The sequence below is a fragment of the Coregonus lavaretus genome, assembly GCF_964263955.1.
Source record: "Coregonus lavaretus genome assembly, chromosome: 19".
Lineage (NCBI taxonomy): Eukaryota > Metazoa > Chordata > Actinopteri > Salmoniformes > Salmonidae > Coregonus > Coregonus lavaretus.
The window spans coordinates 44,160,844-44,188,246 of NC_140006.1; the positions used below are offsets into that span (position 1 = coordinate 44,160,844).

Here is a 27,403-nt window from a genome sequence, read left to right on the forward strand (position 1 = left end):
AGGCCTAAGCTTCTCTTCCTTTATATATATATTTGTTTTTACATATGATACAGTGGACTCCTAAGCCTGTAGGCCTACGCATGCAATACCTTGCTGCATTTAGTGCTCAAATCTCCCGACAGCTGAACCGTGAGGTGGACAATTATTATTTTAGGAAAGTAAAAACCAATAAAACAATAGGCTAGAAAGTTTTGTAATGCTGCACATCGAAACACAAGGAATAGTGTTTTTGTTATAGGCTGTTTTTAAGGACACGTAATTATCCCTCGTTTATTGATGGCGCTGGCTGCGTGGATGGACCCCCTAATGGATTACGGATCCAATGCATATGGATGACCAGCACATTTCTCAAATGTCAGATAAATTAAAATCTTCCCGGTCACTTGTCTGGCGAAAACCCTGCTGCTTACATACTAAAAATGCTCGTTGAAAACTGCTCTGGATGAGGCTAAACTATATTTATAAAAAATAAAAAATAATAATTATATTCTGCTTTGTTAGGTGCTGATATTGCCAATGTGTGCAACGAAGCCGCCCTGATTGCTGCTCGCCACCTAGCGGACTCCATCAACCACAAGCACTTTGAGCAGGCCATTGAACGTGTGATCGGAGGTGAGCACAAGCACGTACAGTTGAAGTCGGAAGTTTACATACACTCAGGTTGGAGTCATTAAAACTCGTTTTTCAACCACTCCACAAATTTCTTGTTAACAAACTACAGTTTTGGCAAGTCGGTTAGGACATCTACTTTGTGCATGACACAAGTAATTTTTCCAACAATCTTTTTACAGACAGATTATTTCACTTATAATTCACTGTATCACAATTCTAGTGGGTCAGAAGTTTACATACACTAAGTTGACTGTGCCTTTAAACAGCTTGGAAAATTCCAGAAAATGATGGCATGGCTTTAGAAGCTTCTGATAGGCTAATTGACATCATTTGAGTCAATTGGAGGTGTACCTGTACAAGCACATACACTACCAGTCAAAAGTATTAGAACACCTACTCATTCCAGGGTTTTTCTTTATTTGTACTATTTTCTACATTGTAGAATAATTATGAAGACAACAAAACTATGAAATAACACATGGAATCATGTAGTAACCAAAAAAGTGTTAAACAAATCAAAATATATTTAATATTTGAGATTCTTCAAATAGCCACCATTTGCCGTGATGACAGCTTTGCACACTCTTGGCATTCTCCCGTTGAATGAGTAGGTGTTGTAAAACTTTTGACCGGTAGTGTACATACACAAATGGACACATACTGATTTTGCGAAATACCTTATTAAGCCCCCCCCCCCCCCCCTTGGCATTTTTCCGATTTTGTTGCCTTACAACCTGGAATTAAAATGGATTTTTGGGGGGTTTGTATCATTTCAATTACACAACATGCCTACCACTTTGAAGATGCAAAATATTTTTTATTGTAAAGCAAACAAGAAAAAGACAAAAAAACAGAACTTGAGCGTGCATAACTATTCACCCCCCCCAAAGTCAATACTTTGTAGAGCCACCTTTTGCAGCAATTATAGCTGCAAGTCTCTTGGGGTATGTCTCTATAAGCTTGGCACATCTAGCCACTGGGATTTTTGCCCATTCTTCAAGACAAAACTGCTCCAGCTCCTTCAAGTTGGATGGGTTCTGCTGGTGTACAGCAATCTTTAAGTCATACCACAGATTCTCAATTGGATTAAGGTCTGGGCTTTGACTAGGCCATTCCAAGACATTTAAATGTTTCCCCATAAACCACTCGAGTGTTGCTTTAGCAGTATGCTTAGGGTCATTGTCCTGCTGGAAGGTGAACCTCCGTCCCAGTCTCAAATCTCTGGAAGACTGAAACAGGTTTCCCTCAAGGATTTCCCTGTATTTAGCGCCATACATCATTCCTTCAGTTCTGACCAGTTTCCCAGTCCCTGCCGATGGAAAAACATCCCCACAGCATGATGCTACCACCACCATGCTTCACTGTGGGGATGGTGTTCTCGGGGTGATGAGAGGTGTTGGGTTTGCGCCAGACATAGAGATTTCCTTGATGGCCAAAAAGCTCAATTTTAGTGTCATCTGACCAGAGTACCTTCTTCCATATGTTTGGGGAGTCTCCCACATGCCTTTTGGCGAACACCAAACGTGTTTGCTTAATTTTTTTCTTTAAGCAATGGCTTTTTTCTGGCCACTCTTCTGTAAAGCCCAGCTCTGTGGAGTGTATGGCTTAAAGTGTTCCTATGGACAGATACTCCAATCTCCGCTGTGGAGCTTTGCAGCTCCTTCAGGGTTATCTTTGGTCTCTTTGTTGCCTCTCTGATTAATGCCCTCCTTGCCTGGTCCGTGAGTTTTGTTGGGCGGCCCTCTCTTGGCAGGTTTGTTGTGGTGCCATATTCTTTCCATGTTTTAATAATGGATGTAATGGTCCTCCGTGGGATGTTCAAAGTTTCGGATATTTTTTTATAACCCAACCCAGATCTGTACTTCTCCACAACTTTGTCCCTGACCTGTTTGGAGAGCTCCTTGGTCTTCATGGTGCCGCTTGCTTGGTGGTGCCCCTTGCTTAGTGGTGTTGCAGACTCTGGGGCCTTTCAGAACAGGTGTATATATACTGAGATCATGTGACAGATCATGTGACACTTAGATTGCACACAGGTGGACTTTATTGAACTAATTATGTGACTTCTGAAGGTAATTGGTTGCACCAGATCTTATTTAGGGGCTTCATAGCAAAGGGGGTGAATACATATGCACACGCCACTTTTCCGTTATTTATTTTTTAGAATTTCTTGAAACAAGTTATTTTTTTCATTTCACTTCATTAATTTTGAATTGTTTACATGAAATCCAAATAAAAATCCATTTAAATTACAGGTTGTAATGCAACAAAATAGGAAAAACGCCAAGGGGGATGAATACTTTTGCAAGGCACTTTATGTATTGGCTACTTACAAGCTGTGTTGTCAAGACCAGCAAACCATAGAGATGTAAGGAACTCTTATGTGAGTACTCTGTCAATTGTAATGTCAATTACATTTCACCTGAAATTGATTAAACTGAAATGTATTCCAATCAATATGCTCAAATTGAACTGGTGTGGCTTGATACTCTCTGCTGGACTTTTTACAGAGCAACAAAGATCAAACGTCATACATCGATTACTCACTCCTTCTGTTCTGCCTCCTTCATTCAACCTAGCTATATAAATTGGGTACCTGCTTTGTCATGCAGATTGTTTCGATAGTCGCACAGATCTGTCAACTCCTTTCTGTTGTTGAATGTCCAGGTCTGGAGAAGAAGACTCAGGTCCTGCAGCCTGAGGAGAAGAAGACTGTAGCTTACCACGAGGCAGGGCATGCTGTGGCAGGCTGGTACCTGGAGCACGCTGACCCTCTGCTTAAGGTAGATCCTAGTCACTACCAACATTCTACCTACCACTCTATATTGGTAGACCCTAGTCACTACCAACATTCTACCTACCACTCTATATTGGTAGACCCTAGTCACTACCAACATTCTATATTGGTAGACCCTAGACACTACCAACATTCTACCTACCACTCTATATGGGTAGACCCTAGACACTACCAACATTCTACCTACCACTCTATATGGGTAGACCCCAGTCACTACCAACATTCTACCTACCACTCTATATTGGTAGACCCCAGTCACTACCAACATTCTACCTACCACTCTATATGGGTAGACCCTAGACACTACCAACATTCTACCTACCACTCTATATGGGTAGACCCTAGACACTACCAACATTCTACCTACCACTCTATATCGGTAGACCCCAGTCACTACCAACATTCTACCTACCACTCTATATTGGTAGACCCTAGTCACTACCAACATTCTACCTACCACTCTATATTGGTAGACCCTAGTCACTACCAACATTCTACCTACCACTCTATATTGGTAGACCCTAGACACTACCAACATTCTACCTACCACTCTATATTGGTAGACCCTAGACACTACCAACATTCTACCTACCACTCTATATTGGTAGACCCTAGTCACTACCAACATTCTACCTACCACTCTATATGGGTAGACCCCAGGCTGGGTGTTGTTTTGACCCAGTCCTTAATGCTAATCATTCTATTCATTCAACGTTTTATTTGCTAAACAAATCATTAGCATGTACCTAGCTAGCAGAGATTCACTGAGGATGAGCGACAAGAACGTGAATTATTTAATACATCTACAATAGGCCGCACTGCGCTGGTTAATTAATGGAATTCTGAGTGTTTACGGTTTCCGTGGTGAATTATTAGTTTTACGTTCATTCTTGGGCTACTGGCACGGGTGATGTTTAATTTGACAAATGTGATATTGTTACACAGGTCGTAGAGGCAGACGGGTAGATCTATACAAACCCCAACTGTTGCAAACCAAATGGTGGCATGGACAAATAATGTGTAGATATTTTCCCCCCGAGAGAGATTAAGTTTATGAATTTCCTGCCTGGGGGACAGTGGAATTATGACATTAATACGTCATGGTATTTTGCGGGAGTTGTTGTCCCACTAAACCTATCCCACCATCCAGGATCCAAACAACCCGTTTTATAATATTAACGCTATACATTTATTTACATTTTAGTCATTTAGCAGACGCTCTTATCCAGAGCGACTTACATGAGCAATTAGGGTTAAGTGCCTTGCTTAAGGGCACATCGACAGATTTTTCACCTAGTCGGCTCGGGGATTAGAACCAGCGACCTTTCGGTTACTGGCACAACGCTCTTACCCACTAAGCTACCTGCTGCCCTGTACTGGCCTGTAGTGGTCTTTACCATGCATTCTTAGGAAAAGTGTTATGTTAATATTGGCAGTTTTGTAAAGCATCAGTCTGACTAGGTCTAGAGAATATATGCATACTTTGCAACATATTAAAGTGATAGTTCACTTTTTTTTGTTGATGGTTTTAGGCAATAACATACGATTTTAATACTGGTTGACCAATAACTGCCTGGCTCTACTTACCTCAATCTGCGTAATACATTTTACACGAGGGACATTTGCCCATTGTCTAGTTGTCCCATCTGTCTGGCTCAACTTACCTCTGAATCTGCGTCATCTCTTGACACGTCTGACATTTTGTCCTCTCTCCAGGTATCCATCATCCCCAGGGGCAAAGGGTTGGGCTACGCCCAGTACCTGCCCAAGGAGCAGTACCTATACACCAAGGAGCAGCTGCTGGACAGGATGTGCATGACGCTGGGTGGCCGCGTGTCCGAGGAGATCTTCTTCGGCCGCATCACCACGGGGGCCCAGGACGACCTCAGGAAGGTCACCCAGAGCGCGTACGCCCAGGTCCGTCTCCCCCCCCCACACCCCCACCCCCACCCCAACCACACCACCAGATTTATTAGCATTTTATTGGAGTTTTTCTTTGTGTTTCACTGGGCTAGTACACAATTGGGTTTTTGGTTATGATCGGGTAAGACGGTTGTACTAATCTCATGAAGGTGTATATATATGTCACATTCCAGTTATTTATTTATTTTAAAGTAGAGTGGATTATCACTCTTTTTGTAATATTTACATATGACATATTTGCGTTTTATTGAGACAGTAATGAAAAGAGATGGAGAGACATTCAAGTGGGAGAGTCGGTGAGAGGGGAGGACCTGAGGCTTGAACTCAAGTTTCCGGCGGGGAGAAGCATACACTGAGTGTACAAAACATTAGGAACACCTGGTCTTTCCATGACACACTGACCAGGTGAATCCTTATTGATGTCACCTGTTAAATCCACTTCAATCAGTGTAGGTGAAGGGGAGGAGACCGGTTAAAGAAGGATTTTTAAGCCTTGAGACATGGATTGTGTATGTGTGCCATTCAGAGGGTGAATGGGCAAGACAAAATATTGAAGTGCCTTTTGAACGGGGTATGATGGTAGGTGTCAGGTGCCCCGTTTTTGGAGTGTGTGAAGAACTGCAATGCTACTGGGTTTTTCACGCTCAACAGTTTCCCGTGTGAATGGTCAAGAATGGTCCACCAACTCCTTGTGTACTTGTGACGAGACCTCCAGACCATGGTGCCTGCACATATTACATGTCTTTTTTTTTTATTGAATATACTGACAATCTCGCAGGCTATCCAATAAAGTGTTACTCTGTTTCTACTCCTTTTTTGTCTTTACAGATCGTGCAGTTTGGCATGAACGACAAGGTGGGCCAGGTGTCCTTCGACTTGCCCCGGCAAGGCGAGATGACCCTCGAGAAGCCATACAGCGAGGCCACGGCTCGCCTCATCGACACGGAGGTACGCAATCTCATCCGAGAGGCCTACGAGCGCACTCACACTCTACTGGCCGAGAAGAAAGCCGACGTGGAGAAGGTACGTGTGGGAGAGGGAGGGAGTGGTGGTATGGACACGCAGACAAGCACTTACTCACAGGCTTACACTGTTTCACTCATACAGACACACAAGTAAAACCTAAGCCGAAATGTAATACATTTACCTTCAATGGTTGCCTGGTCAGGTGGCGCAGCGTCTGCTGGAGAAGGAAGTCCTGGACAAGAAGGACATGGTGGAGATGCTGGGGAAGCGGCCGTTCGCTGAGAAGTCCACCTACGAGGAGTTTGTGGAGGGCACGGGGGGTATGGATGAGGACACATCCCTGCCTGAGGGCCTGAAGGACTGGAACAAAGAGCGTGACAAGGACAAGGAGGAAAGCACAGAGGAGCAGGTAGCCCGACAGATCTCCGGAGGGATGCCCTTCTAACGGGGACTGCTTGGCCTCACCAAGGGTTGTTTTTTTTAGTATGTGGCTGTACTGAGATTAGAACAGGTTGGTGTTAGAACGGATCCTGTGGAAGGACCTCGGTAAGCCCCGCCTAAACGTTACTTCGACTGAACCATGCCCAGGATCCCTCTGATTGGTCAGTTGCGTCCTTTGCAATGGTCATGGGCGTATTCAGCGAGATGAAACATTCTGAACGTTGCAGATATAAATGTCACAGGAGTTAAAGTTCTGTCATTGATGAGGTTTGAGTAAAAAAAAAATACATGAAATGTTTTTCTTTTGGGGGGGGGGGGGGGGGTTATTATTTAGGGTAAAGGATATGCTCCAGGCCACTTGAACGTCTAAAACTAGAAACTATGTAGAATTGACCTTTTTCTGGCCCTCAAAATCGATTTTCACCAACGAATCGGTCATAAAATAAAATCTGTGCGGCCCTCAGTTAAATTTCAAAATCCCGACGCGGCCCTCGAGCCAAAAGGTTTTCCTGCCAATCTAAGATCGACTTAAGTTGCAGTCATGATTTTCTGTTGTTGGTGATTTTTAACCCGCGTCATAAATAAAGTTATGTATTCCCTATTCTACATGGGGAATAAGCGTATCTGTTCACCAACTAAAATATTTGAGCGCTCAACATCCTTTTCTCCCGCTCCACAAAAAAAAAACGCTCCGCACTCGCAGGAAGAAAAAAAAAAAAAACTGCCACTCCAAATTCACTGCATTTATGTTTTGTTTAAAACGATAATTTAACTAATACCCCATCTACTTTTGTGACTATGTACCATTTGGTTTTGAAGTAGGCTTTCGTAAGAAGCTTAAATATTTCAACATGTCGTAGGTTACCGAACAAGGACCTACCTGCTGATATGCAGCCGCTGTGTGTAAAAAAAACAAAAAAAACACTCACTTTTTTGATGATCAGATAGGCTACTTCAGCTGTAACCGTGGCTCTGTAGCGCTCACATTTTACAGTTGATTGACAACTTCAGCACTGTTAAATAGACTCCTCCTTTCTTTTAACAACGGCCTATATAAACATCTAAACCTCTCCGTTGCTGCTGCATGGGCTTATTCGTTGTCTTGCCCTCATCGGTTACACAGGCTGTGAACTATTTCTTTGTCGACTCGTATCAAACATCTCTGCTCGTTAGTGGTGGGTTAGGCTAAATAAATACAACAGAATAGGCCTCATTTCAAATAAGTTGTGAAATAAATTTTAAAATGCTGCCCAGAGCTCGTGACTGAGCGGTACCGGAGCAAAATTGGAGAGGGCGAGAGAGAGAGAGGGAGAGGTCTACTCCTCGCTACATTTCCGTTCACATCCTCTGTTTTTACACAGTACATTTCTGTCTAGATGTTCTGTAACTCCACCGATCCTGAACAGGCCCCAGAGAGACTGACTATATAGTGTCCTTTTCTGGGGATAGGATGGAAGCACTGCCCTTGATCTTCTGCTTTGAGGCCCCCTTGAGTGTGGGACACTGGAGGAGTGGGGCTTTAGAAGACTGGGTGAAAATTGAGAGGTTTTTATAAACTTCTCAACCCAGCCAGTATTTAATTATGGACTACTTCAATTACAAAAATCTAGAATCCACCGTTGATGTCTGGCTTTGTAAAGAACGTTCACCAAAGTGTAGCTTGGGGTTGTTTCCTTGTTTGGAAAAGAGATTTGTACATGAGACGTCAAGCCAAGGTTGCTGTATAGATTTTGAGTAGATAACCAAAAGTAACGCAAAAAGTCTTACAATGACTTTGAAATACTCCCAGTAGTACATTAAATTTTAGAAAAAAACGAATGATGTTCAGGAAATAAAGAAATTATGCTTGAAACCCCCCCTATTAATCTTTGCTTCTGTGAAGTGGAGTCAAACTCAAACCTAATGAAATATGTGAAGATTAAATGTCTTCACTTTCATCCAATTCGTATTCATATAAAAAAAAACAGACCAGGCTGATGAGTGGGAACTAACTGTAAGTCGCTCTGGATAAGAGCGTCTGCTAAATGACTAAAATGTAATGTAAATGTAATGAAAACATGCAACTGAAACCAAGGTTAGGACGGGTAAATGACAAAGTGCACACAATGCATAAAGAAGACACTGCAGAAAGATATTACATACACACTGGGAAAAAAATACTTTATTTTATGCATAACTCAGACCTGCCAACTGGGAAAAAAATACTTTATTTTATGCATAACTCAGACCTGCCAACCTGCACGCATTTTGCGTACCATGCACGCAATCGAAGGTCAAAGTATGCTGGTATGAAAAAAACGACCCTAAAATATGCAAAAATAGGCTTCTAGTTGGTTGGCACATTGTGGTTTTTTGACTCAATCGTCTGAAGTTGGAGCTGAGCCAATCAGAGGACTTGGGCGGCGAGGAGAAAAAAAATCTCTAGCTCTCCGCTCCGGCCCGCCCCCCGTAGTCGTAGCACAGACAGAAGGGAAAACCCAGACACGTCACGGGCTGGAAAGCTGAAGCATTTGTTTAGAATGTTTTCTCACCACCAAATATAGTAGTGTGAGGGAAGTCCAGTCGCGTCAGTGGGAGAAGATGGAACTAGGTCAAACTGGGCCGACAATTTTTCTCATCGATGAAACATCTGATCTAAAAAAATGTTTTACCAAAACTAGAATCTGTTATGAACATGGTGCACTAAGTTAAATAGACTTGATGCTTTGCCAAAGTTTCAAAAAATTTATTTCAAAATTCTTGCAAATGTATTGAAAATGAAATACAGAAATATCTAATTTATATAAGTATTCACACCCCTGAGTCAATGCATGTTAGAATCACCTTTGGCAGTGATTACAGCTGTGTGTCTTTCTGGATAAGTCTCGGAGCTTCCCACATTTGGATTGTACAATATTTTCCCATTGATTCTTTAAAAAACTATTCAAGCTCTGTCAAGTTGGTTGTTGATCATTGCTAGACAGCCATTTTCAAGTCTTCCTATAGATTTTCAAGCCGATTTTTAAGACAAAACTCTGACAATGTAGTCTTGGTAAGCATCTCGTGTATATTTGGCTTTGTGTTTTAGGTTATTGTCCTGCTGAAAGGTGAATTTGTCTCCCAGTGTCTGTTGGAAAGCAGACAACCAGGTTTTCCTCTAGGATTTTTGCCTGTGCTTAGCTCTATTCCATTACTTTTTATCATAAACTCCCTAGTCCTTGCCGATGACAAGCAGTATGAAAAATGTATGCACTCACTTAACTGTAAGTCGCTCTGGATAAGAGTGTCTGCTAAATGACTAAAATGTAAGCACACCCATAACATGATGCAGCCACCACCATTCTTGAAAATATGAAGAGTGGTACTTAGTGATGTGTTGTTGGATTTACCCCAAACATAACGCTTTGTATTCAGGATGTAAAGTTAATTTCTTGGCCATTTTCTTCGTTGCAGTTTTACTTCAGTGCCTTATTGCAAACAGGATGCATGTTTTGGAATATTTGTATTCAGTACAGGCTTCCTTCTTTTCACTCTGTCAATTAGTTTTCTCCTATCACAGCCATTAAACTCTGTAACTGTTTTAAAGTCACCATTGGCCTCATGGTGAAATCCCTGAGCAGTTTCCTTCCTCTCCGGCAACTGAGTTAGGAAGGACGCCTGTATCTTTGTAGTAACTGGGTGTATTGATACACCATCCAGTGTGTAATTAATAACTTCACCATGCTCAAAGGGATATTCAATGTCTGCTTTTTGGGGGTTTTACGCATCTACCAATAGGTGCCCATATTTGAGGCATTGGAAAACCTCCCTGGTCTTTGTGGTTGAATCTGTTTGAAATTCACTGCTTGAATGAGGGACCTTACAGATAATTGTATGTGTGGGGTACGGAGATGAGGAAGTCATTCAAAGATCATGTTAAACACTCATTGCACATAGTCAGTCCATGCTACTTGTTAAGCACATGTTTACTCCTGCATTTATTCAGGCTTGCAATAACAAAAGGGGTTGAATACTTATTGACTCAAGACATTTCAGCTTTTTCATTTTTTTGTATTAATTTGTAAAAATGTCTAACATAATTCCACTTTGACATTATGGGGTATTGTGTGTAGGCCAGTGACACAATCTCAATTTAATATATTTTAAATTCAGGTTGAAACAACAAAATGTTGAAAAATGCAAGGGGTGTGGATACTTTCTTAAGCCACTGTAAATCCTAGAAATGTAACTTGATGGATTAGGTGAAACAAGTTAATATAGACCTAGTTCAGTTGTTTCATATTTCAAATAGCCTACAGTAAGCTAAACTACTACATTGCATTCAGTAATTTAATTATTCCGAATGTTTTCCCCGAACAAAATTAAGCCAGTTTACATTTTCACAAGACTATTCACATTAAGACACCTATTAATTAAAATAGTCATTACTCCTAAATTTAACCTAGAAAAATGTAAGCGTCATTGAGACCACCTCAATTTAATTTAGGATCAAACTGTGTTGGCTACGTTGTTTGATATAATTTAAGACTCTAGGTTTCAGGAAGTGGCAGTTCGTTTTTTTTTCTCAAAAATGTTGACTGCCCCCTCCCGGACCTCCTTTCTACCCAACCATAGGCCTACATCAGCACCACATTGTCAGAAGATCCTAGCCTGATTTGTACATTTTAAACATTTCTAGTTAGCTACTGAAGAGCAGCTAATTACCAAGAACCCATAAGTCTGTACCCTACCATTCCTACTGAAGCAGTCTTCTGCAAAGAAAAAAATGCATTTGCCAATGATTTGAGCAGTGTGGGTGTCGCTCGTGCGCTGTCGTGGGGTCCGCAGGGCAGCCGGGGGTGTAGTGGTACTCCTAAATATGATTTAAGGTTGGCAGGTCTGCATCACATCATATGTACCTTTTTAGTGCTACTTGTAATCATCAAATGCAAAAAAAAAATATTCAGAGCTATAAAGAAATATTGGTGAACACTTCTCCAGCAATGTTCATGAACGGCAAAAGCTATCCATATTTATGCCACCACAGTGCAACGCTACATAGGGCTGTCGTTGGGAGTTTTAGGTGTGTGCCGTTGGACATATCTGGAATATTATCAATAATCAGCCGAGACAGCCTTGTGGTTTTTGCTGTTATTGTCGCACAAACTCTCACTGTAGGGTTAGCTAATATGTGTAGTGTTATGTAATGTGTACATTTTGTATTTTGCTCTGTTGTAAAAATGTTTTGATGCAGTGTGAACATGAGTTATATACTGAACCAAAATAAACATAAAATGTTGATTCCGATGTTCCATGAGCTGAAATAAAAGATCCCAGAAATTATTTCTCAAATTTTGTGCACAAATTTGTTTACATTCATGTTATTGAGCATTTCTCCTTTTGCCAAGATAATCCATCCACCTGACAGGTGTGGCATATCAAGAAGCTGATTAAAGCAGCATGATCATTACATAGGTGCACCTTGTGCTGGGGACAATAAAAGGCCACTCTAAAATGTGCAGTTTTGTCAAACAACACAATGCCACAGATGTCTAAAGTTTTGAGGGAGCGTGCAATTGGCATGCTGACTGCAGGAATGTCAACCAGAGCTGTTGCCAGAGAATTTGGTAGGACGTCTAATTGGCCGCACAACCGCAGACCACGTTTAACCACGCCAGCTCAGGACCTCCACATCTGGCTTCTTCACCTGCGGGATCATCTGAGACCAGCCACCCAGACAGCTGATGAAACTGTGGGTTTGAATCTTAGAATTTCTGCACAAACTGTCAGAAACCGTCTCAGGGAAGCTCATCTGCGTGCCCGTTGTCCTCACCAGGGTTTTGACCTGACAGACGTCGTAACAGACGTCAGTGGGTTATGTGTCGCGCTGCATGAGGCAAATGGTGGTCACACCAGATACTGACTGGTTTTCTGATCCACACCCCTACCTTTTTTAACGGTATCTGTGACCAACAGATGCACATCTGTATTCCCAGTCATGTGAAATCCGTAGATTATATTTTTGTTCAGTATATTTAAACGCAACAATTTCTAAGATTTTACTGAGTTACAGTTCATATAAGGAAATCAGTTAATTGAAAAATTAATTAGGCCCTAATCTATGGATTTCACATGACTGGGACTACAGATATGCATCTGTTGGTCACAGATACCTTTTAAAAAAGGTAGGAGCGTGGATCAGAAAACCAGTCAGAATCGGTTGTGACCACCATTTGCCTCATGCAGCGCAACACATCTCCTTCGCATAGAGTTGATCGTGGCCTGTGGAATGTTGTTCCACTCCTCTTCAATGGCTGTGCGAAGTTGCTGGATATTGGCGGGAACTGGAACACGCTGTCGATCCAGAGCATCCCAAACATGCTCAATGGGTGACATGTCTGAGTATGCAGGCCATGGAAGAACTGGGACATTTATTAGTTCAAATTAAATGGAAACCCTATCACTTTTTCTTCAAATGTATGTTTGGGTCAAAATTAAGTTAATCATAAAAATGGATGATGAATAATTACCCTTTAATGTATTCAGTTTAGATCATAAAAACTTATCATGGACACATTAATCCAAAACACAATCAAGATTGCTTTCACTATATTTTTCAATATATTTAGACGCAACATGCAACGATTTTAAAATATTTTACAGAGTTACAGTTCATAAGGAAATCAGTTAATTTAAATAAATTCATTAGGCCCTAAAGTGAAAGCAATATTGATTTGTGTTTTGGATGAATGTGTCCATGATATGTTTTTATGATCCAAACTGGACTGAATACATTAAAGGGTAAATGTTCATTCAGTTAAGATTAACTTAATTTTGACCAAACAAATTTGATGAACTTAACCTTTAGTTTTAGAGTAGCTTTTTCCCTGATATCAGCAGGATAACTGCACATCATTTAGAGTGGCGGAAAACAGTGAAGGATAGCCATGATTTAATGGCATCTCAGAGTGCGATGATGGCTCCAGCCCCTTTATTTCAAGATGCAATGATTTGGACAAATGATTTAAGACAAAGCAAAGAATCTACTCACATTCAATCAGAACAAAAAACTAAAGTTATCTTTTTAGAGATGAGGCTATATACCGAATTCTCAACCAGATACAATTCGAATGTCATGCATTTCACTAACAAGGCTGCAAATTAGACCGATAGCGCCTACTGATCTAAAGTCAATGGTGTCAGGATAGATTAATTTGGAAGAAACACCAACCAACAACAGTCTGAAGATGTAAACCTATTTTTAAAAAAAACAAGGTAAAAAAGAGAACATAAAAGTATGATAAACAATTTTAAACTGCATCAAAAAAAATTATAGAAAAGTTTGAATAGAATCTCAAAGTAAACTATATTTCCCCCAAAAATGAACATAAAAAATATTCTGTAAAAACAGTTTCTTTTAACAGTCTGGGAAAATCACATTCAAAGCAGTTTTTGCATGGAGAAAGGCATGATTTTTCACATTTACCATATAAATATGCTCTGTCCACGTCTTGTACTGTGCCATCACTTAAGGCTAACAACAAATCGGGTGACGAGAGGCCACTCCTGTGATCTATTCTAACATTTCCCTGATTATCTACGGTTTGTAGTAGCCCTTTACATTCAGATGGCCGGTTGATCATATTACATCATCCATTCCTGTTGGGCAGTCACAGTAAATTTCCAGGTCTCTACAATCTGTGAGAGGAGTATCTCGTCCGGGAAGGAGGCCTCCACGTCCGGCAGGACTTCTACTTCTTTGCGGTCCATGTATGCAGCCAACGTCTCTTTGACACTAACAAAGGTAGAATGAGAGAGAGAGGAAAAGTCTTGTGATTTCAGACCTCAATTATATTGTTTAGGGCTTAGGGCCATTAGACTAATGCATACATGCACAAAATAATCCACATTTCCCCTTTTTTTGAAAATTTGAGTGATAGTTAACTTTATGAAGTTTTAGCTTATTTTCAATTTTCCTTGGGTGTTGTCGCTTCCTTCAAAACGTAAAAAAAAAAAAAAAGGTTATTTAGCTGGTGATGCAAGCTGTTTCTACTAGCATTGCTACCATAGAAATAGGAATGAATTGAAAGGGCGTCTCCATTCAAGTCAATAATGGCATAATGGGTGGACTGCCAGGAAGTAAAAGCAGTAAGTTTACCCTTCAATCTGTTCTGTGATTTATTGAGTCGACTCAACTCAACTGACAAAAACTGGTCATTTGGATCCTGGATGCTGAGTGGACGAGCAGCGTTCCAAGCTGTGCTGTATTGGCCGTCACAGACACACCTATGCCTGCTTGAAAAAGAAAAGGAGAGCTGCACACTCTAGGAGCTCAGATGCAATCATTTAATAACCTGATAACCAACGTTTCCACACCCGGCCATGATTACAGACACCTGTGTGTGTGTCCTTTGACACTATATAAACCAGTGACCCGCAGTATTTGTCATTATACCCTGAGGAAGACAGCTTGTCTGTCGAAACGTTGGTTATTAGGTTATTATTTCATCTGAGCTCATAGAGTGAGGCTTTCCTTTTCTTTTTCAAGTGTTCTACTCTGCTAGCCAGCACCTCCCCTAAACAGGTGTTCTACTCTGTTAGCCAGCACCTCTCCTAAACAGGTGTTCTACTCTGCTAGCCAGCACCTCCCCTAAACAGGTGTTCTACTCTGTTAGCCAGCACCTCTCCTAAACAGGTGTTCTACTCTGCTAGCCAGCACCTCTCCTAAACAGGTGTTCTACTCTGCTAGCCAGCACCTCTCCTAAACAGGTGTTCTACTCTGCTAGCCAGCACCTCTCCTAAACAGGTGTTCTACTCTGTTAGCCAGCACCTCTCCTAAACAGGTGTTCTACTCTGCTAGCCAGCACCTCTCCTAAACAGGTGTTCTACTCTGCTAGCCAGCACCTCTCCTAAACAGGTGTTCTACTCTGCTAGCCAGCACCTCTCCTAAACAGGTGTTCTACTCTGCTAGCCAGCACCTCTCCTAAACAGGTGTTCTACTCTGCTAGCCAGCACCTCTCCTAAACAGGTGTTCTACTCTGTTAGCCAGCACCTCTCCTAAACAGGTGTTCTACTCTGCTAGCCAGCATCTCTCCTAAACAGGTGTTCTACTCTGCTAGCCAGCACCTCTCCTAAACAGGTGTTCTACTCCGCTAGCCAGCACCTCTCCTAAACAGGTGTTCTACTCCGCTAGCCAGCACCTCTCCTAAACAGGTGTTCTACTCTGCTAGCCAGCACCTCTCCTAAACAGGTGTTCTACTCTGTTAGCCAGCACCTCTCCTAAACAGGTGTTCTACTCTGCTAGCCAGCACCTCTCCTAAACAGGTGTTCTACTCTGTTAGCCAGCACCTCTCCTAAACAGGTGTTCTACTCTGTTAGCCAGCACCTCTCCTAAACAGGTGTTCTACTCTGCTAGCCAGCACCTCTCCTAAACAGGTGTTCTACTCCGCTAGCCAGCACCTCTCCTAAACAGGTGTTCTACTCCGCTAGCCAGCACCTCTCCTAAACAGGTGTTCTACTCTGTTAGCCAGCACCTCTCCTAAACAGGTGTTCTACTCTGCTAGCCAGCACCTCCCCTAAACAGGTGTTCTACTCTGCTAGCCAGCACCTCTCCTAAACAGGTGTTCTACTCTGCTAGCCAGCACCTCTCCTAAACAGGTGTTCTACTCCGCTAGCCAGCACCTCTCCTAAACAGGTGTTCTACTCTGCTAGCCAGCACCTCTCCTAAACAGGTGTTCTACTCCGCTAGCCAGCACCTCTCCTAAACAGGTGTTCTACTCTGCTAGCCAGCACCTCTCCTAAACAGGTGTGCGTTTCTTTCGCCTGTATATACACCTATGCCTGCTAACAGTTCCACCTGAAAATGTTCACTGCGCTTCCATAAGAATATCATGTTCATGTTGCTGTCCCAATCATCTCTTGTATTTATCTCAACTCCCATTGCTTCCTGCCTAGCATTTAGTTTGGTACAGCGGGAGTTAACCTCTAGAAGTCTAAGCAGTTGGGTTGGGGGGGGGGGGGGTACTAAGCAAACATATGGAATTGTTTTAAGACAGTCATACCATGGATCATTAAGCGGTTTGATTTAGAATTTTAGGACCCCTTTAGGTATAATTTTTTAAAATTAAATATTGAATTTGGGCTTCACTGCTATAGCCCATAGAAATGTATTGAATAACACATTCATATAAATGGCAAAAAAAGACAGTCCAAAAATGTATCACAAGGAATAAGGTTTTGAAGCGTCTGTCCTGTATCTAGTAGATATAAGACAGCTCAGGAACTCTAAAACATTTTCAAACACATATTTAACCCCTTATTTTTGTTGGCACAAAACTACCTCCATACTTCCATTTGTTTGTACGGGTTACCTTGAGAGGAATCCTGTGACACTTATGGGGGTCACAGAGCTAAACGGAGAACACCATCGTGTTCGTGAGAATCTCCCCTTTCCATTGAGTGGTCATAACCATTCGGACGCTACAGACGTTTTCGTGAGAAAACCGATTTTCGGGATGTCTCGTGGTCTGACAAACACCGCTGTAGCTCGACCACCTTCCACCGAAGATGTGGTGGATTGAGACACAGCCCATGCAAAAAAACGGATATCTCTAGTTTAAACAGACGGATTTTGATGGGGGTTTTTGTATTATGTTACTTAGATTGACGCACCGGTGCGTCAATAGACTCTTAAGGATTAATATAAGCCTCGCTGTCTAACTGTTCAACCTCGGAAACAATGTTATCCAAGTAAACACCAATAGGACAACAGCTCAAACACAGGAAAATGCAGCTAGTGTACTGTCATTACAGGTTCAATATTCAACGTGACAAGAACGTTATCCAGCCTGCATAGCAACCATTTTGTTTAGAATGGACGACCAGTCCTTTTTGTATAGCAACTACGCAAAAAAAGAATGAACGACTGTCTGTAGCAACATGACTAAAATAATTAACAACCAGATTTTTGTACGTACTATATCTTCTGGTGGAAGAATGAAATTGTATGACTTGACTTATCAAAATAAAATTCATGAAAATATGTAATTCATTGTTATTTTTAATATGTTGGTAACAGTTTTATAAAAGCTATCGCGTCGGGCCGTCACTTACCTGTGATTATATTCATGATACAACACTGTGCCTTATTGCTTAAATTACAAAGAATTCATTCCATTGCATGAGCCACATCAGTTAGCATAATTTGAATTAACATTCTACATTACCATGGCAATCCAGCATCAGTTGATGGAACATTCCAAAATACCCAAATTATCGCATCACAATACCAGACAGCCATTGCGAGTATACCCATGAGTTTACCAGTCAATTGCCAGGGTTAAAGCTTCCAAGGCCGTTCTATTCATTCTTATTTCTATGATTGCTACATACTTCAAAAAAATGTTAAGACACATTATTCTGGACAGTGCTAAAAAAAAAACTGCTAATATATTTTTTTTTTTTACGGTTTCGATGAAACAACACACCCCAAGTGGAATACAAAAGCCACACTAGAAAAGTGAACTATCCCTTTAAAGAGTTACAACAAGTGAATATCATTGCATGGTTTGGAACCTATGATTCGACCCAGAGTTCCTCCATGGCTGCCATTTGACCTCACCTCCAGCCTGGTGGGTAGGTGTCTGAGACATGTGGTTTCCCCAGGTTCAGCAGGAGGAACTCGTGCATCTCCAGCAGCCAGGTGTCAACGTGACCCCTGGAGATGAAGCCCTGGAGCAGCCTCTTCTGTTCCTCCTTCAGGGGCTGCTGGTACTCAGCTGACACCCCAGAGAAAGGGTCCTTGAAGATTGAAGAGGAGAGAGAGAGGGGGGAAACTCAGAGCTTTCGCTCTCTCAGCTGTGTGAATTCTAACTTTGAATTTACAATGTAATACGTTTTGGGGTTTAAAAAAAAAACATTGAACCGTCTCTCAGAAGAGCTCACACAATGACATGTTATTTTGTGGATGATCGTGTCATGCGCTGTATCTCGTGATGTGCGATAAGCTGTTGGTTGGTCTGAACGTGTCTTACCCTCTTTACACTCTTCAGCATATTCTCTGATTTGAGGGAAGACAGGAGCTGCCACAGAGCCACACAGTGCTTCAGACTGCACCTGCTCAGAGCCTACAGAAACGGGGCCCCGCATAGAAAACACGTTACTGGGCCACAATGACACTTAACTGGAACACTGAAAACAATTCACCACTTGCATTTAAGGTAGAATTAGCGATAAACAGCAACATCTGGTTGATTTCTAAACAACTAAAGAGCGTTGAAGCGCGAGGCTAAACTTCTCTGCTGTTTTGGTTCACGTTGTAGCAGCGTGAAAAGCGGACGGCCGTGCACACGCACAGAGACTCTGTGTGACTGTGTGAGGCACAAGTATTGCGTCACGTTCATCTCAATGTCTGCAGTGCTGCTCGTGACAACATCATAATAATATAATAATAATAATATAATATGCCATTTAGCAGACGCTTTTATCCAAAGCGACTTACAGTCATGCGTGCATAAATTTTTGTGTTTGGGTGGTCCCGGGGATCGAACCCACTACCTTGGCGTTACAAGCGCCGTGCTCTACCAGCTGAGCTACAGAGGACCTCATGTTGCTGAGTCTCAGTTTAAGTTGACATTGACCAACCAAATCATGTGTTTCATGACTTTCACCATTAAGATGTGAGGGTCTGTCTGCTCGCCCATCTTCAGCATGTCCTCCAGGTAGTGGACCAGGGGCATCTGGGAATTTCCCCCAGTCATGGACAGGAAGCCCAGAGCCAGCTCCACGGCCTTCAGGGCCTCACACACCTCGCTGTACGACTGCAGATCCCTGGACAGGGCTGTGAGGGTCAGGGACGGAAGATGCTCCTAGAAGAAACAACAACATTTAATCTTTTTTTTGTGAAGTTAAAGTGAATAATCACATGCCATATTAGAGTATAAACAAAAAAACTAGTTTGATGATGAAGAACGACTTGCCTGAGACACATATCCTTTCACCATTTTGAAAATGGTATCATAATCTCTCTCGTGTCTGGTGACCAGAGTCGGGATTCCCTGAAAGTCAACACATTGGTTCAGTCAGTGAGTGCCATATTACCTTCAACTATAGTACAACGTTCCATTCAGATCTGCGAACACTGAATGGGGTAGGAACTATGGAAAGTGACTAGGGACTGAAAATGGAACCAGGCCATGGACTCACAGTCAGTGTGATGAGAGGCTTGCCCTGCAGGAAGCGGGTGAGGACCTGCTGCTGGATCTTGGGCAGGTCGTACTGAGACAGGGTCTCCTTGCCTCGCTCCAGGCTGTACTGGCAGTTGGACAGCACCAGGGGCAGCAGGTCCTTCTCCAGCTCATAGCGGATCACATGCAGCTCTGTCAGCTCTGACAGGCTCACCTTGTAGCTGTTGGGAGCAGACGGTACAGAAAGCAAACCACCTATTCAGTCAACGGGCTTTAAAACACATTTATTTTATACTGTGCGTTATTGCTTTATTAATTGCTTTTGCATATTTTGTTCATTAGTCCACTGTTAATACAATCCCCAATTTGTTTTGCATGTCAGCGGTACATTTTTCAAAATAGAGCACTTTTCAGTACAGAGCAAAAACTGTGGTGATGCAAATGGTCATTTGAACAAATTAACAAAATCCTAACAATATTTGAGTAAAAATCAAATCAAAATCAAATCAAATGTATTTATAAAGCCCTTTTTACATCAGCAGATGTCACAAAGTGCTTATACAGAAACCCAGCCTAAAACCCCAAACAGCAAGCAATGCAGATATAGAAGCACTAGGAATAACTCCCTAGAAAGGCAGGAACCTATGAAGAAACCTAGAGAGGAACCAGGCTCCGAGGGGTGGCCAGTCCTCTTCTGGGTGTGCCGGGTGGAGATTATAAGAGTACATGGCCATTAAAAAAAATGTCCCTTTAAGTAAGTTTTCGGTGGAACCATCTCTCATTCTTCATTAGTGTACCTGGTGTCTTCCCCAGTGTGGCGGTCCACAGCGTGCAGCAGATCGTTGTGCAGGGCCACCAGGTGGCTGAGCAGAGCCGTGGAACACAAGCCTGGACCCTGGCGCCGCGGCAGGAGGTACTGGAGTTTACTGTCCAGGTCCAAAACTGGAGTTTACTGTCCAGGTCCAAATCCTCCCTCCAGAAGTCCTCTGGGATCTTTATCTCATCTGCACATCCATCCAAATACACACACACACGCACACGCACACACACACGCACACGCACACGCGCACACACACACACACACACACACACACACACACACACAATGACAACGTTCATGATTCACAGACAGGAGCTGTCAAACCACACACTAAACAGTAGATTCTTGTTTTTGACTATTAGTTCTGTTCGTATGGGCAACCTGCCATGTTTTATAGAGGACAACTCACTGGTGGCTACAGAGACTCTGAGCAGGTTCCATGTGTTCAGGAAGATCTGGACTCGCTTCTCATACCACAATCTCATTGGTGCTGTTAGAAGAGAAAATTGATTGAGAACAAAAATGAAATCACTAAATTCTCTTTTTAAAGAAATCTATATCAAATTGGCAATCGGCAATAACTCGGCTGGTAACTATGTTGCATAGTACCAAGGATGGATTGTTATGATGCAGTTACCTGACTGTCTTTCGATGAACTCTCTGATGGAGTCATCCATCAGGTCGGATGAATTCTGGAACTTTTTCACCAGACTCTTCTGTAGGGCCAGGATATCTGGAAGGAACTTGACCAGCCGGAACTCCGCCTCCTGTGAAATCACCAAATGAAAAAAGCAGACGATCATGTGATTTAAAAACGTCCCGGACTAATTCAAACACGCAAGGTTTAGAAAATATGCTGTTGACATTTTACCACATACAATAGCAAGAAAGAGCACAGCTTTCATAATAATAATAATACATAGTTACATTATACATACTTATAGAAAGTTTTCCGAAAACCCAAAAAAGACACTTCATGACTGTTTACCTTCTGTAGGAACCTCCAGAGTAACGGCAGCTTGTCCTTTCCGTCGTTCTGTTCTATGATGTGGGTGAGGCCGAGTAGGGACACCCTCTCTCTGCAGCTCCAAACCCCTGAACAGTGGACCTGGGAGCCCCGAGGCAGGGAGGACAACGGACACTCGTCCCCAAATGTCACCCTCATGACGAAGTTAGAGGAGACACGGGAGTCGTTTCTGATGGTGGTGTTCATCTCCCTCAGCTGCTGGTCAAGGCGCTGTGATGACACAACAACAACAAACCGTTTGTCATTTTTTTCCTTGTCAAAGCTGGAATAGGAGTACCTTTAATCAAGCTGTACAGTACTAGCCAACTGAACATGTTATCCAAAGGGATTCACCTTCAACTGAGGAGGGATGATGTCAGCAGCAACAGTTGTCTCCCAGGCATTTCTGGCCTCTTTAGTTGAGAGTTGGGAATCATAGCCAGCAGGCCCTAGAAACAAAGATACAAACAGTCAACGATGGGGCTGCTGGTAAATGTGTGCTATACAGTCTCCAAGCGTTCAGCAGGTACTCGCACTCAAGCCATAAAAAGGAAAAAGTCAAGGAGGCCGAGATGTAAAAATATACAAAAATATAAACAATAAAGCTATTATTTTACTTTACAACGGCACGCGTATTCTTTCCAGCATGGAATTAAATAAAGTATATTTTACATCTCGACCTCCTTGTTTTGTTTCCTTTTTATGGCTTGAGTGTGAATGGCTGCCGAACTCAAACAACTCCCTTTGAAACGAATGGCCTTACATTGAGTGGTCGGTGGTGGTTCCAGAATGGATCTGACTATCAGGTGGACAGTGGTGACAGTGTCATCAGTTCCCTTCCCCAGCACTTTGGTCAGCTGATCCATGTCTTTCAGCAGGTGACCAATCAGAAATTCACAGGCGTCCTGGACTGGAGGCTGGATGATCTGCAGGATGGACTAGAAAGAATGGGGAGATTATTATCGTACTCGCACTCAAAACCATGAAAAGGAATAACCCAAGGATAGAAACTCGTTGAAGGTTTTGAAAATCACCGTTTTTTAAAAACTTTTAAATCCTACCCTGTGATGTCACAGAGAAGCATTTTTTTTTTAGGACCTTCTTATCTTTTGAACCGCAGATCATAGACATTTGCTATTTTCACATATGTAGACACTGGTTTGGTGCTGGAGATAACGAATATGGGGTTGAAAAGGTCCAAACCTCATGTCTCTATCATAATCTGTTAGGGTGACTAAATCAAATGGGGGCCAGAGAGAAGAAAAGTGGTCAAACATTTTTAACATTGCATTGCGTCAGCTAGGCTGGATTCTGAAGGCCACTGACAGGCTCACTTTCCTGTTGAACTCATTATCTTTCTTCTTGAACCCGCAGGACATGAAACATTTTAGAGGTAAGATAAATATTGATTTTGAGACATGATGTAGTATTTTACATTTTTTAGTAAACGCTTTTCATATTAATTCGAAATTGCTGTTCTTTTTCAAAGATTTCTCAAAAAAACAAGTGTATCTCTGAAATGTTAACATTTTTATTACATTTTAGTCATTTAGCAGACGCTCTCATCCAGTGCGTCTCACAGTTAGTGAGTGCATACATTTTCATACTGGCCCCCCCAGTGGGAATCGAACCCACTGTCAGAGAAAGAACCCACTGAACAATTAAGAACATTATCATATTTATTGGTCAAATGTATTTTATAATAGAAGGAAGTGGAATTTCATCACCAAAGCGCGTTTTCACTCTGGGCAGAGTGGGTGGACACCCTACTTAATTAAGGCACTGTTCTTTCACACACTGTACCCATAAAGCTAGAAAGAGTGGGCAGCCTTTGGCAGACAAGAAGGCCTACCTGTGGCTGCTCTGAGGCCCCTCTCAGCATGGCCAGGTGGGTGAGCAGTCTGACCAGGATGAAGGGGGTGAGGGACATGTTTTTGGTGTCCAGGGTGTCTGGGTTGTCCCTCCTCTGAGGGTCTCCCAGGATGTGGCCAGTCCTTGTGAGATCTCCCCTAAGAGGACACGTTCAGTTATTGGTCATGACATGAATTCTGGAGCCATGTATCAAACGTATCAGAAAACACTCTTAGAAAAAAGAAGAACCCTTTGAATAACCTTTTTTTTTTGGTTCCAGGTAGAACCCTTTTTGGTTCCAGATTGAACCCTTTGGGGGGGGGGGGAATCCATATAGAACCCTCTGTGGAAAGAGTTTTACATGGAACCCAAAGGGTTCTACCAGGAACCAAAACGGGTTCTTCAAAGGGTTCTCCTATGGGGACGGCCGAAGAACCCTTTTTCTAAGAGTGTAGGAGTGCTGGATCTAGGATCAGGTCCCTACTCTTATGTATTATAATTTTAAAGTCCAAACTGATCTAAGATCAGCGCTCCTAATCCGATGCTTGGGCAGTAATATCAATGGTGGGCCCTTAGAGAGCTAACTTACTGCTGTAGATCCATCTTCTGGAAACCAGTCAAGGGAACATGGTCCTCCCCTCCAATCTCCGCCTTACACTCCAGACATTGTGCCCTATGGGTGGGTTGACCACACTGCAATAGAGTGGGTAAATCGGTTGGCTGTTTGCTTAGCTAATATTCGTGACGCAATATTTACATGAAGAACTTTGCTCACCTTATCCACAACACAGGGGTGACCATTCGGACAAGCTGTTGAGATTTGAGTCAAAACTGAGCTTATGCAAAAATGTCACTGTTTTTTTTTACCAGAAAAAATGTATTACATCTGAAAATGACAATCCATTTCCAACAGTAGATATCCATAACATAGTTCCTGTCTATATGCTTCCTATAGCACGATGTTAACAAATACAATTTCACAGAGGTATAACTCCAACGATTTACTCAAAGTTTAAGTTACAGTACAAGCGTATCTCAAGTTAGGATTCAACATTTCTGTACTTACAGTACCAGGAGAGTCCATAATCCACTTCATTCTGTGCTATAAGCCTTTGAGCGACAGCAAGCATGTCCTCAGGCATTGTGGGTAGAAAGGCACTCTGTTGGGGGGGGGGGGGGGGGGTAGAGATAAGCAGATAAAGACAACTCTCACATTCAACGAAGAGAAACAAGTCAATGTAAGACATTGACAGGTGCTGATGAGAATCATACCAGCATATTGTCGGGAGACAGGCCAAGCTGCTGTAGAGGTATAAGCACCCCTTCTGTCCCAGTGAGCAGCACAGCAGCCAAGTGGACAGCCAGCTCTATAAGGGTGTGCTCCACACTGGACCGGTCAGCCAGGACACTCAGTCCTCCCATCCTGTTGTGAACCAATTTTGTGGCAAATACCCTCACTTCCCTGCGATTTAGGTACCTTGAGCCCTGGACGAAGTCCTCGAGTTCTTGGCATTGCTGAGGGAGTAAAACAAAGTCAGCCATTTTGGATAAGTGTAATTGGGATTTTCGGGAAATCTACAAAAGTCTATATAATTCAAAGTATAATTATGACAACATCAAAATCTGACTAGTTTGCCAAGTCTATCTAGTTGTGGGCTAACAGTCTATCGTTAGTTGTGGGCTAACAGTCTATCGTTAGTTGTGGGCTAACAGTCTATCGTTAGTTGTGGGCTAACAGTCTATCGTTAGTTGTGGGCTAACAGTCTATCGTTAGTTGTGGGCTAACAGTCTATCGTTAGTTGTGGGCTAACAGTCTATCGTTAGTTGTGGGCTAACAGTCTATCGTTAGTTGTGGGCTAACAGTCTATCGTTAGTTGTGGGCTAACAGTCTATCGTTAGTTGTGGGCCAACAGTCTATCGTTAGTTGTGGGCTAACAGTCTATCGTTAGTTGTGGGCTAACAGTCTATCGTTAGTTGTGGGCTAACAGTCTATCGTTAGTTGTGGGCTAACAGTCTATCGTTAGTTGTGGGCCAACAGTCTATCGTTAGTTGTGGGCCAACAGTCTATCGTTAGTTGTGGGCCAACAGTCTATCGTTAGTTGTGGGCCAACAGTCTATCGTTAGTTGTGGGCCAACAGTCTATCGTTAGTTGTGGACCAACAGTCTATCGTTAGTTGTGGGCCAACAGTCTATCGTTAGTTGTGGGCCAACAGTCTATCGTTAGTTGTGGGCCAACAGTCTATCGTTAGTTGTGGGCCAACAGTCTATCGTTAGTTGTGGGCTAACAGTCTATCGTTAGTTGTGGGCTAACAGTCTATCGTTAGTTGTGGGCTAACAGTCTATCGTTAGTTGTGGGCTAACAGTCTATCGTTAGTTGTGGGCTAACAGTCTATCGTTAGTTGTGGGCTAACAGTCTATCGTTAGTTGTGGGCTAACAGTCTATCGTTAGTTGTGGGCTAACAGTCTATCGTTAGTTGTGGGCTAACAGTCTATCGTTAGTTGTGGGCTAACAGTCTATCGTTAGTTGTGGGCTAACAGTCTATCGTTAGTTGTGGGCCAACAGTCTATCGTTAGTTGTGGGCCAACAGTCTATCGTTAGTTGTGGGCCAACAGTCTATCGTTAGTTGTGGGCCAACAGTCTATCGTTAGTTGTGGGCCAACAGTCTATCGTTAGTTGTGGGCCAACAGTCTATCGTTAGTTGTGGACCAACAGTCTATCGTTAGTTGTGGGCCAACAGTCTATCGTTAGTTGTGGGCCAACAGTCTATCGTTAGTTGTGGGCTAACAGTCTATCGTTAGTTGTGGGCTAACAGTCTATCGTTAGTTGTGGGCTAACAGTCTATCGTTAGTTGTGGGCTAACAGTCTATCGTTAGTTGTGGGCTAACAGTCTATCGTTAGTTGTGGGCTAACAGTCTATCGTTAGTTGTGGGCTAACAGTCTATCGTTAGTTGTGGGCTAACAGTCTATCGTTAGTTGTGGGCTAACAGTCTATCGTTAGTTGTGGGCTAACAGTCTATCGTTAGTTGTGGGCTAACAGTCTATCGTTAGTTGTGGGCCAACAGTCTATCGTTAGTTGTGGGCCAACAGTCTATCGTTAGTTGTGGGCCAACAGTCTATCGTTAGTTGTGGGCCAACAGTCTATCGTTAGTTGTGGGCTAACAGTCTATCGTTAGTTGTGGGCTAACAGTCTATCGTTAGTTGTGGGCTAACAGTCTATCGTTAGTTGTGGGCTAACAGTCTATCGTTAGTTGTGGGCTAACAGTCTATCGTTAGTTGTGGGCTAACAGTCTATCGTTAGTTGTGGGCTAACAGTCTATCGTTAGTTGTGGGCTAACAGTCTATCGTTAGTTGTGGGCTAACAGTCTATCGTTAGTTGTGGGCTAACAGTCTATCGTTAGTTGTGGGCTAACAGTCTATCGTTAGTTGTGGGCTAACAGTCTATCGTTAGTTGTGGGCCAACAGTCTATCGTTAGTTGTGGGCCAACAGTCTATCGTTAGTTGTGGGCCAACAGTCTATCGTTAGTTGTGGGCCAACAGTCTATCGTTAGTTGTGGGCCAACAGTCTATCGTTAGTTGTGGGCCAACAGTCTATCGTTAGTTGTGGACCAACAGTCTATCGTTAGTTGTGGGCCAACAGTCTATCGTTAGTTGTGGGCCAACAGTCTATCGTTAGTTGTGGGCTAACAGTCTATCGTTAGTTGTGGGCTAACAGTCTATCGTTAGTTGTGGGCTAACAGTCTATCGTTAGTTGTGGGCTAACAGTCTATCGTTAGTTGTGGGCTAACAGTCTATCGTTAGTTGTGGGCTAACAGTCTATCGTTAGTTGTGGGCTAACAGTCTATCGTTA

At 42.6% G+C, this 27,403-nt stretch overlaps 2 protein-coding genes across 2 annotated transcripts in view; one reads left to right on the forward strand and one right to left on the reverse strand.

Annotated features, from left to right (window-relative positions):
- Positions 1–12,037, forward strand: part of LOC311146326 (mitochondrial inner membrane m-AAA protease component AFG3L2-like) — a 23,761-nt gene extending 11,724 nt beyond the window's left edge. The window contains exons 11-15 of the mRNA XM_084182812.1: positions 499–612; positions 3,277–3,392; positions 5,123–5,323; positions 6,158–6,352; positions 6,498–12,037. Of these exons, the coding sequence (XP_084038938.1) occupies positions 499–612; positions 3,277–3,392; positions 5,123–5,323; positions 6,158–6,352; positions 6,498–6,740 (869 nt within the window). The 3' untranslated portion in view covers positions 6,741–12,037. The remainder of the gene's footprint in view (positions 1–498; positions 613–3,276; positions 3,393–5,122; positions 5,324–6,157; positions 6,353–6,497) is intronic.
- Positions 12,038–13,648: 1,611 nt separating this feature from the next.
- LOC311146609 (E3 ubiquitin-protein ligase rnf213-alpha-like) overlaps positions 13,649–27,403 on the reverse strand; it is a 64,097-nt gene continuing 50,342 nt past the window's right edge. Inside the window, 18 exon segments of the mRNA XM_084183138.1 lie at positions 13,649–14,489; positions 18,315–18,493; positions 18,727–18,819; positions 19,363–19,560; positions 19,672–19,749; positions 19,898–20,099; positions 20,676–20,818; positions 20,821–20,882; positions 21,108–21,188; positions 21,336–21,465; positions 21,687–21,935; positions 22,059–22,153; positions 22,468–22,642; positions 23,557–23,713; positions 24,145–24,248; positions 24,331–24,365; positions 24,622–24,715; positions 24,828–25,070. Of these exon segments, the coding sequence (XP_084039264.1) occupies positions 14,339–14,489; positions 18,315–18,493; positions 18,727–18,819; positions 19,363–19,560; positions 19,672–19,749; positions 19,898–20,099; positions 20,676–20,818; positions 20,821–20,882; positions 21,108–21,188; positions 21,336–21,465; positions 21,687–21,935; positions 22,059–22,153; positions 22,468–22,642; positions 23,557–23,713; positions 24,145–24,248; positions 24,331–24,365; positions 24,622–24,715; positions 24,828–25,070 (2,469 nt within the window). The 3' untranslated portion in view covers positions 13,649–14,338.